We start from the raw sequence: 15,342 nt of genomic DNA, 5'->3' as shown, positions 1-15,342 counted from the left end.
CAATTCCGTATTCTTAAAACAATATGCAGCATCATGTGTAATCATGCTAGCTCTATGCATTAGGGAGACTTTTTGTTTGCTTGCTTTGTAGATTCCGAAGAGCTGTTGGAAAGCTGTAGGAATGCTAAGGCAACACAACTCCCTCACAGCCCCTTTTCTGAAAAGGCCGGTGGGACAATTGTGTGCATGTATTTTGGTTTTTCTACTGGAAAGGCCTTGTATACTAAGAATAGTTATGGATGGATGCAGGAACATTTTTGGGTTTACAATAAGAAATGTGTCATAATATGATGCTTTTTTCAGCACTTGTTTTTTTTTCCACTACAAATTTATTTCAGAGAAATGGCGGAAGAAAGTATATTTCGGAATCTCCTGGAAATTCTGATGAGTGCCTCAAGTGAAATTGAGCAGGCCTACAAGGACTCCTGTGAATTGGTAGATCTAGACACCTGCCTGCTGCTCATAGCAGAGTGTTTCAGATGTCTGAGGAATGCTTGTGTTGAGTGTGCCAAGAATCAGCATGTCATAAGGTACAGTTATGATCCATTTTAACCCATACAAAAATATAACCTTCTGATGTTTGTGTGGTTTTATATAGAGATTCTTATTTTACACCGCTGTGTTAGTTGATTTATTAACTGATATTTCCTGCTTGATCCAATCACTTGAAATGGAGTATTCAAAGAACAAAAATAGCTGGCCTATTTGTAGGTCAGAGTTTGGGGTACTGCTGAATAATAGAACAAAGCGTTTGTGTCCTTAGTATGAGTTGATTATGCAAACGATACAAGCCTTTTGGAAGTCTGACTGTAGAACTATCCTTTTTTCTTTTTCAGTTGTTTTAAGTTTTTGGATAACATAATGAATAAATAGTCTTAATTATCAGTTACAGGATTAGTATTTTTTTTTTAAGGTACATTTAGATCTGTCTGGAACTCATGGCAAAGTATAGCATGTAGAATTGTGCATATAAACCCTGATACATATACAGGTAAGCTGATACTAATTGATAATAAGAAGTCAGCCTGGCTCCTTAAGTTATTTAGCCTCTCTTTTTTTTTGCTTGTGTCTGTTGCAACGTTGAGGGGATGCTTGAGATAGGACCAGCTGTAGTTACTGAAAACCTGGTAGTCTACCTGCTGTTTACCCCCCCCCCAACCAAACAACAAAAAAAACCCCCAAAAATAACAAACACTCCTCCCCCCAAGAACCCAAACCCAACCAACCAAAAAAACCTCTCAAAAACCTGTTACAAGTTTGTTAGATCACGAAGAATTGTTGTGGAGTACAATTTTAAAATTTGATTTCTTGGGGCTTGTCAAATTTGGTTTATTGAACTAATTATAATTTTGAAATGGGACAAAGTCACAAATTCTGTGCTGGGGCAGAATTTTGTTAAGGCCAAAGGCAGGACTTTCTGTAGAAGGCATTTGTTTTAGAATAAGGTAAATCTAAGTTCAGCCTCTTACCTTTTTGTTCCTGGCAGTGCTAGCACTCATGATCATGTTGTGGGTCAAGGAACTGGTCTGACAGAAAATTTACATGCTTGTTTATAAGTTTTTTGCTGGGTGGATGTTCAGCCAGAGAACAAGGGTTCCTTGCTGTAACTTACTGTAGCTCCATAGTTACTCACGTTAACAAAACGGGGGGAACAGAATTGCGTGGCTGGGAGTTTGCAGGATTGCCCCTTTTTTTCAGTAGCATGACAAATACAACCTTGTTATAGGTATCTGAATATTTCTTTCTAATGGAATTCAAATACCCAGCCTGCTTCTGAACAAAAATGTGCTCTGCACTGGTTATACCTGTGCTGCGTAATTGCCCTCACCAGGCAGTTAGCATAACCTTGCTCATTTAGGAAGCTGGATGCTAATAATGGTACTTTCCTTTTAGACTGCAGGGGCGGGGGAGGCCTGTGTGTATAGAAAGTTCTGACCATGTTTGTGAGGACTCAGTGGGTCACTCATTGGACACTGTTTTGGCTTTGTAGCAGCGTAACAATTTTAGGTTCCTTTTAATACTGCTCCGGGTGCTTTGAGACAGCTGTATATTAGCCATATATCTGTGTTGTGCATTTGCAACCGTTTCAAATCAACTTCTTTAGGAATTAAATGTCCTGAATGATCAAAAGTTGTGAATGGTTTGAAGTGTGCAACATTCAGATATTAAAAAAAAACCCACCCCAAAATACGAATTATTTGATCAAACTTGAAGCTGATTTTTTCTAGGAAAGAATGCAAAAATTGTAAACACATGGATTGTGTAACAGCTTTTAAACTATTGGGGAATATGAAGCTTTGTTCCTTCCGGGCTCAGTTTTTCTGCTTTGTGTGCTGTGAAGAAATTTGGTGTCTGAAGGAATGGGAAATGTTTTGTTTTTAATAGATTGTATGTATACCAGTGTGCATGTGTGTATTATATATCTATAAATGTATCTTTGGCTTCTCTTCTGTGTTAGAACTTAATGGGAAAGAGCATATGTTTGTCTAGCAAACATCTGCAGAAGACAATTATTCAGCATTCATATGTGATGATGTATTTTCTAAGTAACTCATGCATGGGTGTGGAGGTTTGGTAGAGGTGATATTGCTGTGTTCTGAAGTTTCAGTCACTCTATCTTGGCCGATCTCTTCTTAAAAAGCTTCACTAGTACAAATGAGTTAAAAGCTGAAAAATTTATCTGTTTATACTGTATTTTTTGACTTTTTTACTCCTGTTGCGTGTGCATCCTGGCATGTATGTTGTCTACCTCCAGGACTGCCGATCTTTGTCTGTAGAATTATTTTTGTGTTTTTGATTCCAAATGGCTTCGCTTCACTGGTTTATATTCACTATCACCATGTTTTTCCATGTCTGGAAGTGTTCAAGGTCAGGTTGGATGGGGCTTTCAGCTGCCTGGTCTAGTGGAAGTGCTCCCTGCCCATGGCAGGGGGTTTGGACTAGATGATCTTTAAAGGTCCCTTCCAACTCAAACCATTCTGAGATTCTACCTATGATTCCTTTTCATGGGAGAAAGGATAAATGATTGCTTGACCATCCCTGCTTCCCTCTGAGAGTTTTGTATGTTTCCCTTTGAACTGGCCTTGTTTTTCATTTGATGGCCCTCACTAATCACTTTGTTGGTATTTAAAATCCTCAAAGTTTATTACTAAAGTAATGTACATTGACACTTTCCCTGAACACTTGAACTTCAAAAAAAGCGAAGTTTTTACACAAATAAACCAGTTTAAATTACAGGAATAATCTGCTAATACTTAACATCTGATTTAGAAGAATAGCAAACAGAGAGGAAAGGGTGCTTAGCTCTGGAGGTACTGTGTCCAAAATAATTAAAATGCAATTTTTTTTTACAGCTGATGCAGTAAACCTGTTGCTTTTGGTTCTGATGATAGTAGTGTGGCTACTGGTAGTTAGGTGCAGTTAAGTAGGAGAAACGGCTTTTTATTTCAGAGTTTCTGAAGGTATTAAAGACTTGCTGTTAACTTTAGTGAAAAACCTTTTCGCTTTATTTAAGTGAATTTCGTATCAAGTGATTTTTTTAATTTATTTTTTTTCCACCCAATTTAATAATAGGAGCTTGGATCTCATCTCTACATCTGTCCATTTGATCAAATTGCTTCATGGAATACAAATCAAAGAAGAATTGTCATTGACTGGTAAGGCTGTGGATTTTGTTAAATATATAGCCTGCACTACACTTCTTTATTTGGGAAGTCTTGTGGTGGTATAATGTCACCTTACTGATGCATTTTTTCATAAATAAGCTTAATTGTTTCTTGAATGCAGTTAAAAATTGGGGGGGCATTCTCTTAAGCTGCTTGAGAAAAGTCTTGGCCCCAAGCCTAGTCCAATTGTATTTTCCCTCAACTGTTCCCTGTAGATTGGTAAAGGAAAGATACATGGAAACTCCTTTAAAATTAGCCAGCATATTTGAATTGCAAAAAGGAAAAGTTCCTGTAATACCTCCATTCAAAATATGATCTGCTGCTTTACTGTCTTTTCATCTAATCTGCAAACATAGTGAAATGAAGAAATATGCCTATTTTTGTTTTGATGACACCTGAAATAATTTATCCGATTCCAGGAAACAAATTTTGGCTGTGACTTTTTAAAAATTATTTTTTAATTTTTATTTCTGTACTGTGGTTGCTAGCCAGTCAGGCTAGTATCTGCCAAGAAGTAAGCACTGGTTTGAGTAGTGTTCACATTTCCTTAATGGATGAGTTTTTTCTTTTCATGCAGTGAAGAAAAAAATCTGACTATAGTATCCTTCCGCCTTAATGGTAGTTATTGCTACTTATTTCTACCAAACTCATTTCACTGGATATTGAGGCATTTTCAGTAATTCTCTTCACAATCTGTGTTTCCTTGTGTGTGCATGTGGAGCTTGATACAGGGCATTGGACCCCAGTCTTTACCATCTGTGGTTGCAGAGAGTAGGGAACATTTGGTTTCTCTTGTTACTTTTATTTATTTTCATTTCCATTACTTGGATGAGGTTTTTACTGGGTTCCTGTTGCTGCTTTTCTATCACTTAGTGAAAGCAAGTGAAACTACTGTCATACAGTAACTTACCCTCAAACACCTTTATGAAGCTGGGAAAGAGCAGTGAAGTCCAGGATACTGTTTTTCCTTTTGCTGCTATACTTGGCTCAAAATGAAGCCTTTCAGGTGTGTGACAGTATTACACTTAAGCTATGTTCAATCCTTCACCGGTTACTGGAATCCTCATTCCAGGGAAGGATCAGTGATACTAGCACAGCCCTTTGGCACGGGAGGAACACAACTGTGGGTGGCAAAAAAGAGGGCTTGCTTAATGACCATAAAGAGGCAGAACTGATAACACATGGGAGTGACTCTCAAGCCGTGTCACAGGGTTGGACAGGGAGAACTGGGGAAAAAGCATGGAGGGCAAGAATGTCCTGCCCCACAGTTGTGAACCCCTTTGTAGACCAGTAAGAGAAAAGGAAAAGCGATGGAAACTAAAATGCGGGTTTTGTCCAGTCTGACATTGTCCCAACTAGGGTCCTTGACAGCAGTAAGCTCGAAAGGCTGTCCTGGGAAGGTGGACTTCCCACCCCTCTGCCTTATTCAAAGCATCAGGAGTTGCGGTGCGAGAATACCACCTTTCAATGGTGCCTCCCGGCATCTGCATGAGACTGAGCAGGATGTACCCCTTGTTGGTTACATGCATGGCCTGAAGTTTTCCCGTCAGTCTTGTGGCTGCTGACCCCTCCTTGATGGGTTATCATATGGATGTGTGCTGTTCTCCTGCTGCTGGGATCTGAGGAAGCAGCAGTGAATGTTACTCAGCAAAAAAGGAAGGAGGGGGTGGAAACCAGTAGTTTAATCGCTTCAGACTCCTTTTCCTAGCCAGAGGATGTTGTAAAATCTCTTTTTATCACCATTGAAAATCAAGGGGGAGCGACATTCATCAGAAAGTTTTTAACGGTATTTCAATAAAAAAATATTTTGTGACTGTTACTCTACATAGCTGTTCAACAAATGAGTTTGAGTTACAACCAAAATGTGATGTATTGACCCAGCATAGAGGGTTCACTTGATACTGTATGTAGTATTGATTTCATTGGGAAGCATCTGTGATGAGCATGGCTTAGGTATTCCGTTTGTGTTAGTACAACGAAAAAAAAATTATAGACAAGTAAGTGTTGCTAATTCCCTGCTGAGTGATCCAATGAACTTTGTTCTAAGTGAAAATTAAGCTAGTGCCTAGAGCACCAGCTCCTTCTACAGGGTATACCTCAGAAGTTAACAGTTACATTCAGCTGTGGATTATTGTATTTTAAAAAGTGAGGCAAATTGCTAAATTGGACTTGGATAGCAGTGTTGAAACAAGAAACCCATGAAATTAGGAAATGTTACTATGTTTATTAACTATATTTCTGCTTCATGATTCTCCTTATATTTCATGTTGGAAATTGGGTCACAAGGCTAGAGTAGCATGTGTATTTTGTTCTAGCAGATAATTAGGTGTTAAGTGGAATAATTCAAGTTGTTCATTTGGATATGTGCCCCTTTTTCTCCTTTAAATGGCTACTTGGATTTGATGATTCCACTCGGTGCCTGTTTATATCCTTAAGGTATTTTAAATACCTTCATGTTGCTTCCATGGAAACAAAATACAAGGATGAAGAGATAATGCCGTATTGCAGAATGAACAACGTTGAGTAACGTTTTGGTTCATGTCGCTGTGAGAAATTCCCAGAGCAAATCATTGTAGGCTAAAGATTTCTTTTCAAGTTCCAACACTATAGTATTTATGAAGCAGAGAGATTGAAAAGTCTTCATGCAGACTGAAAAAATATTTTAACCTGCTCTGTGGTGTGTTTTCACTCTTTTATCCATTGGTAACTGTTAAGACTGGTAAGTTTCTGAGTGTTGTGGTAATTTTTGTAGGAAAGTTCAGTGTAGTACAATTTAGAATGGATAAAACCAGAAATGAAATAAAAGTATAAAGCCACTCCTGTGACCAGTTTGGTGGCTGTAAGGGAGGGGACAAACTGCCTGTTCTAACAATACATTAGTGATCAAAGCAGCAAAAAAGGAAGTGCTGCGCACAGTGTTGTGATTAAAAACTGTTGCTAAGATTCATTCAATTTACTCCAGACCTGCTTTGCATCTTCTCTGCTAGGAGAAATACTCTTTTTAATAGTTTATTGTAGGCCCAACTGTTATATGCATAGGTAATTTGGCTGCTCGCTTCTGTATATTTACTGAAACAAATCTACCGCAAGTTTTCAGAATATCTCTGTGTTGTTGGTTTTTTTAATGCTATAAAAAGTTAGATTAATTCCTGTGTGCTTGTAATGTACTTTTACCCAGCCAGCTGTGGAAAAAGCTGTTGTTTCAAGTACATGATATGCCACTAAGGGAATGGGCCAGGAAAGCTGAAGATGAGTTAGTATGTCTGTCCTGGAATAGCTCTTTAAGGCTTTAGATAGGTTTAAAAATAACTGGTTAATTCATCCATATGGTGTATAAGGATTGTCCAACCCCACCTGCAAGCCAGCCATTCCTGTAATAATCTTTCTTTTTAATACATACGTTAAAAGAACATCTTTAGGCCTTTCCTTGTATGGTGTTGCTACAGATAGCTGTTAGTCCACACTCTTCCTCCCTTCTTACTTCCCAAATTAGTTGCACTCCATAGCCTAGTTTCTCTTCTTGTAACTGTTTACAATACGTTGTAGTAATTTGTCTTGAGCAATTAATATTTTGTAGTACTTAGAGCAGGGAGTTGCACAGTGAAAGCCAGCAGCTAGATGAGTGCAGGGGGTTGAACAATGATGCTGAACAAGTGTTTAACAATTTGTAGCTCTTCCGGGCATCGTCAAGACTGATCTGTGTGAGGTAAGTTGCACATACTTGTAAATGTGCTCTGTCGTCTTATTGCCCCAGCAGTCCTCCCTCCTTCTCTCTGCAAGAGAGAGAACTTCCTAGTTGAGTAGAGAAAAATGCAAGTGCTACGCTTCTTGGAAAATATTTGGAAACTTGACTTGTCCTCAGTGTTCTTAAAACTATGCACACTGAAAGTCTAGGAGGTGGCAGTTGTATAAGGAGGTACTTAACCTTTTAGATTACAGAGCTTGGATATTCCTGGTGGGAAGACAAACAAGATGACATGCTGCAGCCCTCTCCCCAGTTCAGAATTAATTTAATAGCTATTGAAGATATAGCAATTGTACCTACTCATGAGGAAATGTTGTGTGCAAGAGGCTCCATTACATTTCCGTATTAACTGATTTGAGACAACACAGTCTTCAACAAATAGGAAATAAGATACTCAAGTTTTTTACTTTGAGACTTAAGTCTCTGCAGAATATAGATTTAATAGAATTTTCATAGTATCCTTTCAACATCCATTTTGTTTTAGTTATTTTTTTTATTTTAAAAAAGCACCTCATCGTAACATGCTCTTTTTTTTCTGCTGTGGGTACAAAGACCAAGAACACTTGCCAGAGGAGCAGGCTGATGGAGTTGCCAGATGAACTTTAACTGAACTTAAAGCAGACCCAGATCTCTTAAGAGCTAAGAAGTAGTTCAGTATGTTAGGGATTGCAGCAGACATAGGAAATACCCTTGTCAGAAGCCCAAGGAGAAAATCTCTTTCACTTCATAGCATGTGTCTTGGTTTGGTTGGGAGGTGTTGAGTTTGGTGTTTTTTCCTTTTTCCTATGGCAAATCTTAAGCTTTGCAGCAGAATCTAGCAGACCTGTGGGAAGGTATGTTGAGGTTTGTAAAGATGATGGATCTTTAGATTCCAGAGTGTGAGATTTGGATTTAGGATTCATCTCTGAAATCTAGAAAAAACAGACAGCGTTGTTTTTCTTTGATAAATTGCAGCAAGGGCATGCCTGTTTTGAAGTAAGCTTATGTTCAATAGGCTGTCCCCCATCTGATCCTTTCATTGATTCCAACCCCCACACCATCCTGGACAGAAGGAGCTTTAATCTTTTTGTAAGTAGATCTTCTCAAACCTTTCACCGCTTCAAAATATTGCCGATGCTGAAGAATGTGCTTTGAATTCCAACATAATTGCTTAAAAAGTATTTATCTGCCAAAATACTTTTCTCTCCTCTAGGATGAAAAGGCATTGAATGCCTGATAGGTGCCCTGCGTGGGACAATTTGTTGTGCAACTTCTCTGAATGAGTTGATTGTCCTTTCTGGGCAGAACTGAGCGTAACTGCACTGTATCAGCAGCAGAGCAATACTGTGCTATTTGTGTGTGCCTGAGAGAGGTGCTCTGAATGCTCTGAACTCAGCATTCTGCAGTTCCAGGCTGCTGGTGGTACTCGAGCTAGCTTGAAACCAGGTAGCATGGGTATTGTTATTGTTATGCTGTGCTGATGCCATGCCTGTCCAGTTTTTAGGGTTTTTAACCAACCAGGGTAAGCTGCATAAACATGCATTAATGGGAGAATATTAACAGCATATGTTAATGGGTTCTCCTGGCGATCTCAGTCAAAATCAGGGTCCAGATGTGCTAGCTGTACAATACAAAGGTTTAGGTCGTTCGCTGCTCTTAATGTTATGAAGTCCAAAAACATTGGGTAAATTACAGTTCATGATAAGCTTCAATCCTTGAACAGGAATTTGAATTTGCTTCCAATTTTCTGAAAAGTGTTCAGGTGTAGTTAAACTGCTACAGATACCCTATTCAGAACAGAACTTAAAACATTCCTTTAAAAGCAGTGATGAAAGATGACTCTAGATTTTTTTAATACTGTGCTTAATATAGTAACTTGAGCATTTTCTGATAGGATATTCTGCAACATGAATATCATGTGTCTAACACCTGTTCACACCCACTTTCTTGAGGGAGCATGTGTGGGAAAATAGGGAATATCTTGTTTTAAACATTTTTAAAGTATTCCAAATGCCATGTACTTACAAGGGAGCTATCAAGAAATGTTTCTTGCTTTGAGCAGAAGAGGAGAAAGCGTGTGATGCTGTTCAGGTAAAGATGACCACAGTGAACGTGAAACTTCTTCCTCAGTGCTCTTTTTTTTTTTTTTTTTTCCTCCTCCTCTCCTTTCCTCTGCCTGCCATCAGCATTAATAATAACTCGGGTTCAGTTTTGGTCAGTTTTACTTTCTTCAAGTAGTCAAACTGGTTTGGACTTGATCAACTATCATGTGTATTTCCTTTTAGTTAATGAGAAAACAATTGCTCTTGACCCATTGCTGCCGTATGGGTTGATCGTGGTCTAGGAAGAAAATGTGTTGGAAAGTACTTTTCTGCATTGACAGATTAAGTACTCTGCAGAAGAATGGCAATAAGTAACCTTGGAGTTCAGAACTCTGTAAAACTGAAAACATCACCACTCCTTCAAAGAGATTAAACAAAAAAAGGCATAAGTGTGTGTGTGCTTCCTAAATAGGAGGCAAGGAACCTAGGCTAAATATAGTTTTCAGAGATACTATTTCTTGCAAAAGCCAGATGGGTTGGAATAATTTCATCTTTGATGAAATAACAAGAGAAAACCTTTCCCTTGAGGTCTACAGGGGAGGAACATCATAAGACTGAGCGAAGAAGGAGGATACTTGATTTCTTTGTAAACTCTTGAAGGTGAAGGCATGCTGTCTTAAAAAGTCACTGAATCATAAGCTGTAGGAGTTCACATAGTATTAGAAGATCATGTTGACATTTCATTATGAGAAATCGCTGAAGAGAAATGGGGAGGAGATCAGAAATGCCCAGGAGCTGCATCGGGTAGCTTATCCCTTCTAAAAAATTGTTAATTCAAAGTAATTTTCAAGGGCTTACAGAAAAGGAGATGTTTAATCAAATGTTTTTGTTTCTGTGAAGAAGAATCTGACTAAAAGAGTGAGCTTTGAGTTGTTATGTTTGCAAAAGTATTTCTGAAAACAAAAATGAATGAATACCAGTTAAGTGATTCAAGTGATTTCTACTTCCTCAAGAGAGGTTAATATCCTTCCAGTTCTATCCTCACTCTGTGAAATGAAACATAAGATATTTCTTTGCTCTGATCTGTTCCTAGTTCTGCACTCAAACATTTGCAAATTGGAATTGCGCTGGAAAACAGAGACAGGCTAATTTTGAGGGTATGCGAAAGCAGGGGAAGGTGACGTTCTCAAATCTGCCAAAACCCACTAAATTGATTTTCCTTTATTCTTTTTTTAAATGGGCAGCCATATGTCCTTAACCATTTCTTGATTCTTGTCAATATTTATTTATCTATCTATTGATTTTCTTCCCCTGGAAGGCAATGGCAACAGCAGCACTGTTACAATCTTTTTAAATGGGACCAAAAGTATCTTGGCAATAGGAAAATGAGCTAGCAGTAAATATTCAGACCTTTTCAGAACACGTCTGAGTAGTACCGTTGCAGAACCAGTTAGCTTGAAAGTCAGGGCATTTAGGGCTTATGTACTGGCATAAGGGGTCTAACTGTGGCCTGTTTTTGATACTTTCTTTTTTTCTTTACCTTATCATTTGGAATGGCTGGTCATTCAGTAATGTATTTTAAATTTACAGGAAAGAGAAACAGAGTGGTCAGCTGTGGAACCTAAATATTCTTTAACAAATGCCAATATTGACCAAGGGAGTTGTTCTCTTTTGTGTTTCTCTCTTATTTCCTGTTCAGTATCTTTCATGTTTCTATGTTTCTGCTTTCTTCTTTAAAAAGTTTGCATTTGCTTTCACTGCTTTTTGTAGTTTTTTAATCATGTAGCACTGAATGGTTTAGTTTCCAAATTACTGCTTGTATTTTATATAAGAAAAATAAACATTTTAAAATATGCCTGGAAAGTGTGATGGAACAGTAAATTTTTACTAGACAGACATCATAGCAGAGCCAATATCCAGAGCTCACCCAATGCATTTGGGGAAACCATTGCTAAGTTTTATTGCATATAAACAGAGGTCTCTTTTGCTGCCGGAACAAGTGTCTCCACACAGGCTTGCTTATATGGATTTGATTGTGATGTGACTACAGTTGGAGAAGATGTAACTTCTAAATTGTATCCTGGAGACTCTCAAGCACAATGGCTACTAAACTTAAACCAGGACTAAGGAAGGAAAGTTAATCCTTCCTCTCTTCCCACATCAGTGCCCTCTATATTTATCTCTGGTGGAGGAGGCAAGCTGTTTTGTTCGGGTTTTGTTTTGTTTTTATTGTTGGCTTGTTTTTGAGTTTTTTGTGAGCAAATACTGTAAATTATTACAGTGGAGATTTGTTGTGAGTCATAAGTTATGTGCTGATTTACGTGGAATGAGTAAGTGATTATAAAGCTTGAACCATTTTACTTGTCATACAGAGTCAAAACGTTATGAACTGTTAATAGGTGACATTTGTCAATTTAAGTTCATGTTCATATTACCTTTTCTTTTGGGGGGGCTGGGGGGGAAGTGGGAGAGAGCAGTTCCTGAATGGACCCACAGTTCTTGAAGTTATCTCCCAAAACGCAGCGTGAAAGGAGCATGCCTCAGTTGCTTGGAGGAAAAGAGAATTTTAAAATCTTCACCTCCATTTATTTTTGTATTTGGAGTTTCCTTTTGCTTACTGTTAGCATAATTAAACTATTTATGTTTTACAGCTTAAATAAACACACTTTTTTTAGTCATATAAATAAGGGACAGCCCTGATCTTAAGAGTTGCCACTTTCCATGTGTGATCTTTGCTTTGTCTGTCTAGGCTTTTTGTATGGGGGATTGGTGCCAGTACTTTGCTGCCACCGTTAAAGTAAAAACTATAATTACATTGTCAAAATAATATTTATAGTATTTTCAGGGAATAATTGTGGGAGTGTGACGAATATATTATACTCATCAAACTTTTATGTAGACATAAGCATGAGTTTTTTATTTGAGTTATTGGTGTTGTTTTTGGCCTTTGTGTTTTTCCAATCTGTAAAAATAATGTTGGGATTTTCATGGTCTTTGTAGCATTTGCAGAGTGTATGCCCTAACAATCAGTTGATACACTATCTGGTAGAAGCAAACTGCTATTTGCACTTGTATTGGGATTTTGGTTTCATGTTTCCATAGCTTAAGAAAATCCTGTGTTTTTTTGAGTTTTGCTATCCCCTAATTATTATAGCTCAGAGCATTTTACTACTTGGCCAAACAGGAAAGTTTCAAGTTATTGGTTTGTTCTCTTGGTACTATTTGGGGTTGTTTGGGGTTTGGTTTTTTTTGTGTTCCTTTGTGTTTAGCTCGTTAGGTTTTTTTAATTTATTTTTTTGTTCGAAAGTGAGCCTGAGTGCTTTTGAAAGGTGACTGTGAGCATCTCCCAGAAATACTTATGCACGGAAGGAAGAGCTAGGTTTTCTAACAATAGACAGTTGCCCCTTTGCTAGTTAATGGTATAGACAGGACTTAGGCATTCTTGCTCCTGTGTGATGGTAAGTTGCCAGGTAGAAAAATACTTCAATCCTGCCTTATACTATACTGCGGTTTTATCTTTACAGTTGCTCTGTCTGTGCTGCTTTGGTGAATATTGCCACAGCTTTTTAATGAACTGCTTGTCTTCATAACACCTACAGCAAGGATTACATCTGTGCAAGCTTCACCCTTCCAAAATACGTCAACCTGATGCCACCTTCTGTGGATAAGAAGGTTCTCTTGGTCCTCATAGTTTGGTCCAAAATCCATTGAAGGCCTTAGAAAGACTCTGATTTGGGCCGGCTTTGTTCCAGGTCTTTCTTCTCTGGCCTTTTTTCAGAAGCTGCAAAACAGGGAGCCGGCTTTTCTACCTCTTTCAGCTGTCCGTAGGAAAAGAGATGAACCTGGACTAAGGCGAGTGAAACGATGAGTTGTCCTGGGTACGCAAACACTGAATTCTCTTTAGGGGTTCTCTTTAGGGATCTTGTGTGTGTAGTATTGCCCCCGTCTGCAGTAGTTAACTTTTGCCCCATGTACTGAGACTCCCACACTTTGAACCTTGCGCAGTGCGTACAGGCACAACGAACTGTGCACTGCTGCTGTTCTGCTGGAGGGGTTGTTTTTTTAGTAACTGTGCCCTGCATGGCTAGTACAGTAAACTATGTTTCCATAATACAGCAGTAGCTGTCATTTTGAGTAAATGCCAGTGTTAACTATTGTTTTCAACCTGACACATCTGTGTTCACGCAAGTGGCTTGTCTGTGACTTCTGGTATTAATACAGAAACTTTACACATGCTTTAATTTCTCTTTCTCATTTCATAACATCCGGAGTGGAATGGGGTTTGGGGAGATAAAGTTCCGATCCATTGAAGAAGGGCAGCTTTAGGACCAGGGATGCTATTTAAATGCAACATATTTTTATGTTAATGTGGGAGAAAAAGGAGACAGAGGGGAGTAGTAGTGGGGCTTCCAACTTGAGAATAAAAGCTTGAGGAGGGCCTGCATCATCATTACTAGACCCTTGATATCACAGGCAAATGTAGGATCTTGTGTCTGAAAACAGTAGGCTCTAGCTTTCTCTGTTTACCCCTTGTTAGTTCTGTGGAAGATTGTTACACTCCCAACTTAAAAACCTTTTCCTAACTCTTGTCGAAATGTCCTACCAAGTTTGAATCCTGTGATTCTTGATAGTACTTTTTTCCTACCTCAGGCTTTATTCCCTACTTGAGTCCTATTGCCTCTGCAGTGACTGACTGCTTTAAGCTGTGCTGAGTTGAATTACTTTATTTGCCATGAACTGTGAGTATGAAAGTATTATTGCAGCAGCTTGTTGAGGTACAGTTTGAACTATACTGGATCCTGGCTAGCGAAGCTCACCTGTCTGATGCTGTTGACATGGATGGCATTGGAAGCAGACTTTGGAACAGTGACAAAAAAGCTGCTGCTTTCCAGCAGTTTGGTGTTTGTTGCACTGATGGTCAAAACTGACCTTTCCATAGTACTCATGGAATAATTTTTTGATTGCTGTACTGGGAGACGGAGGCGGGTGACTGTCTCGGAGTCAATGTAAATCATTCTGCTCCTTCTAGGGGAGAGACTAACCTAATATCCTTAAGTTGTAACAATTAGTAGATCAATGGGCTGCCTTGTAGGGTTCCCTTTTCTAGTTGCTGATACTGCTGTTAGGCAGTATGTATAGCTGTTTTGGTTTTTCTTCTTTGCTCCTGCAATTTGGAGGCTTTCTAGTACAGCCTGCCAAGATGTTGCTGATTTATGACACATGCATAGTGGTTTTATAATGTGGACTGATATCCACTTGGAGCACAAAGGAAATGGGAGTTTGCTGATGTCTATTTAATTAGAATGGTTTCTGGTTACTTTGGTTGAGGCTTGAAATGAACAGTAATGCCTATATTTCTGTTGACCTTTAAATACAGTGTTCTATAAGCCCTTTCCTTCCTTCCTTCCTTGCTCTTTGTTGTCCCTTGCCCTACCAGCAAATAATGTCAACAAGATTCATAATGAGGGAGGTTTCTAATCTACATAAATATATGTCAATCAAAACTTGCAGAAATATCTGTAGATTTAAGATGGTCACCATTGGTTGACTGTAAAGGGGGGTGTGTGTGTGTGAAATTCTGTTCTATTATGGATGGAAAACTTGTTGCCTGCCTTTTTCCTTTGATGTAAAGGCTAAGTTGTCTTTACTTTGCTCTGACATTGTGTGCTGAATCAGCAGCTGCATAGGGCAGCTCTGGTGTGAGCAGGGCCGTTATAATTCTGATCATCTTACCTCACAGCAGCTACTCAATGGCTGTTTGTAGCTTCCCTCTTCATCAAAGGCACGAAGGGAAACCAGTCTTTATCTCATAACCTGCTGCTAGTCTTCGGCCAGAAAAGGGCAGGTGTCCATTGGGTTTGCTAATTAGTTACTGTCCATAATAGATCCTGTGTTTATTGGCAATGATGGG

The 15,342-nt window shown here is 38.7% G+C and overlaps 1 protein-coding gene across 1 annotated transcript in view; it reads left to right on the top strand.

Moving 5' to 3' along the window:
* Nucleotides 1-342: 342 nt before the first annotated feature.
* The window catches only part of ATXN10 (ataxin 10), a gene marked incomplete at its 3' end in the record, with an annotated part of 52,376 nt that continues 37,376 nt past the window's right edge, over nt 343-15,342 (top strand). The window contains exons 1-2 of the mRNA XM_010296749.1: nt 343-530; nt 3,574-3,656. Of these exons, the coding sequence (XP_010295051.1) occupies nt 343-530; nt 3,574-3,656 (271 nt within the window). The remainder of the gene's footprint in view (nt 531-3,573; nt 3,657-15,342) is intronic.

This window comes from Phaethon lepturus, unplaced genomic scaffold, assembly GCF_000687285.1.
Source record: "Phaethon lepturus isolate BGI_N335 unplaced genomic scaffold, ASM68728v1 scaffold12551, whole genome shotgun sequence".
Lineage (NCBI taxonomy): Eukaryota > Metazoa > Chordata > Aves > Phaethontiformes > Phaethontidae > Phaethon > Phaethon lepturus.
This window is presented reverse-complemented; position numbering and strand designations above follow the sequence as displayed.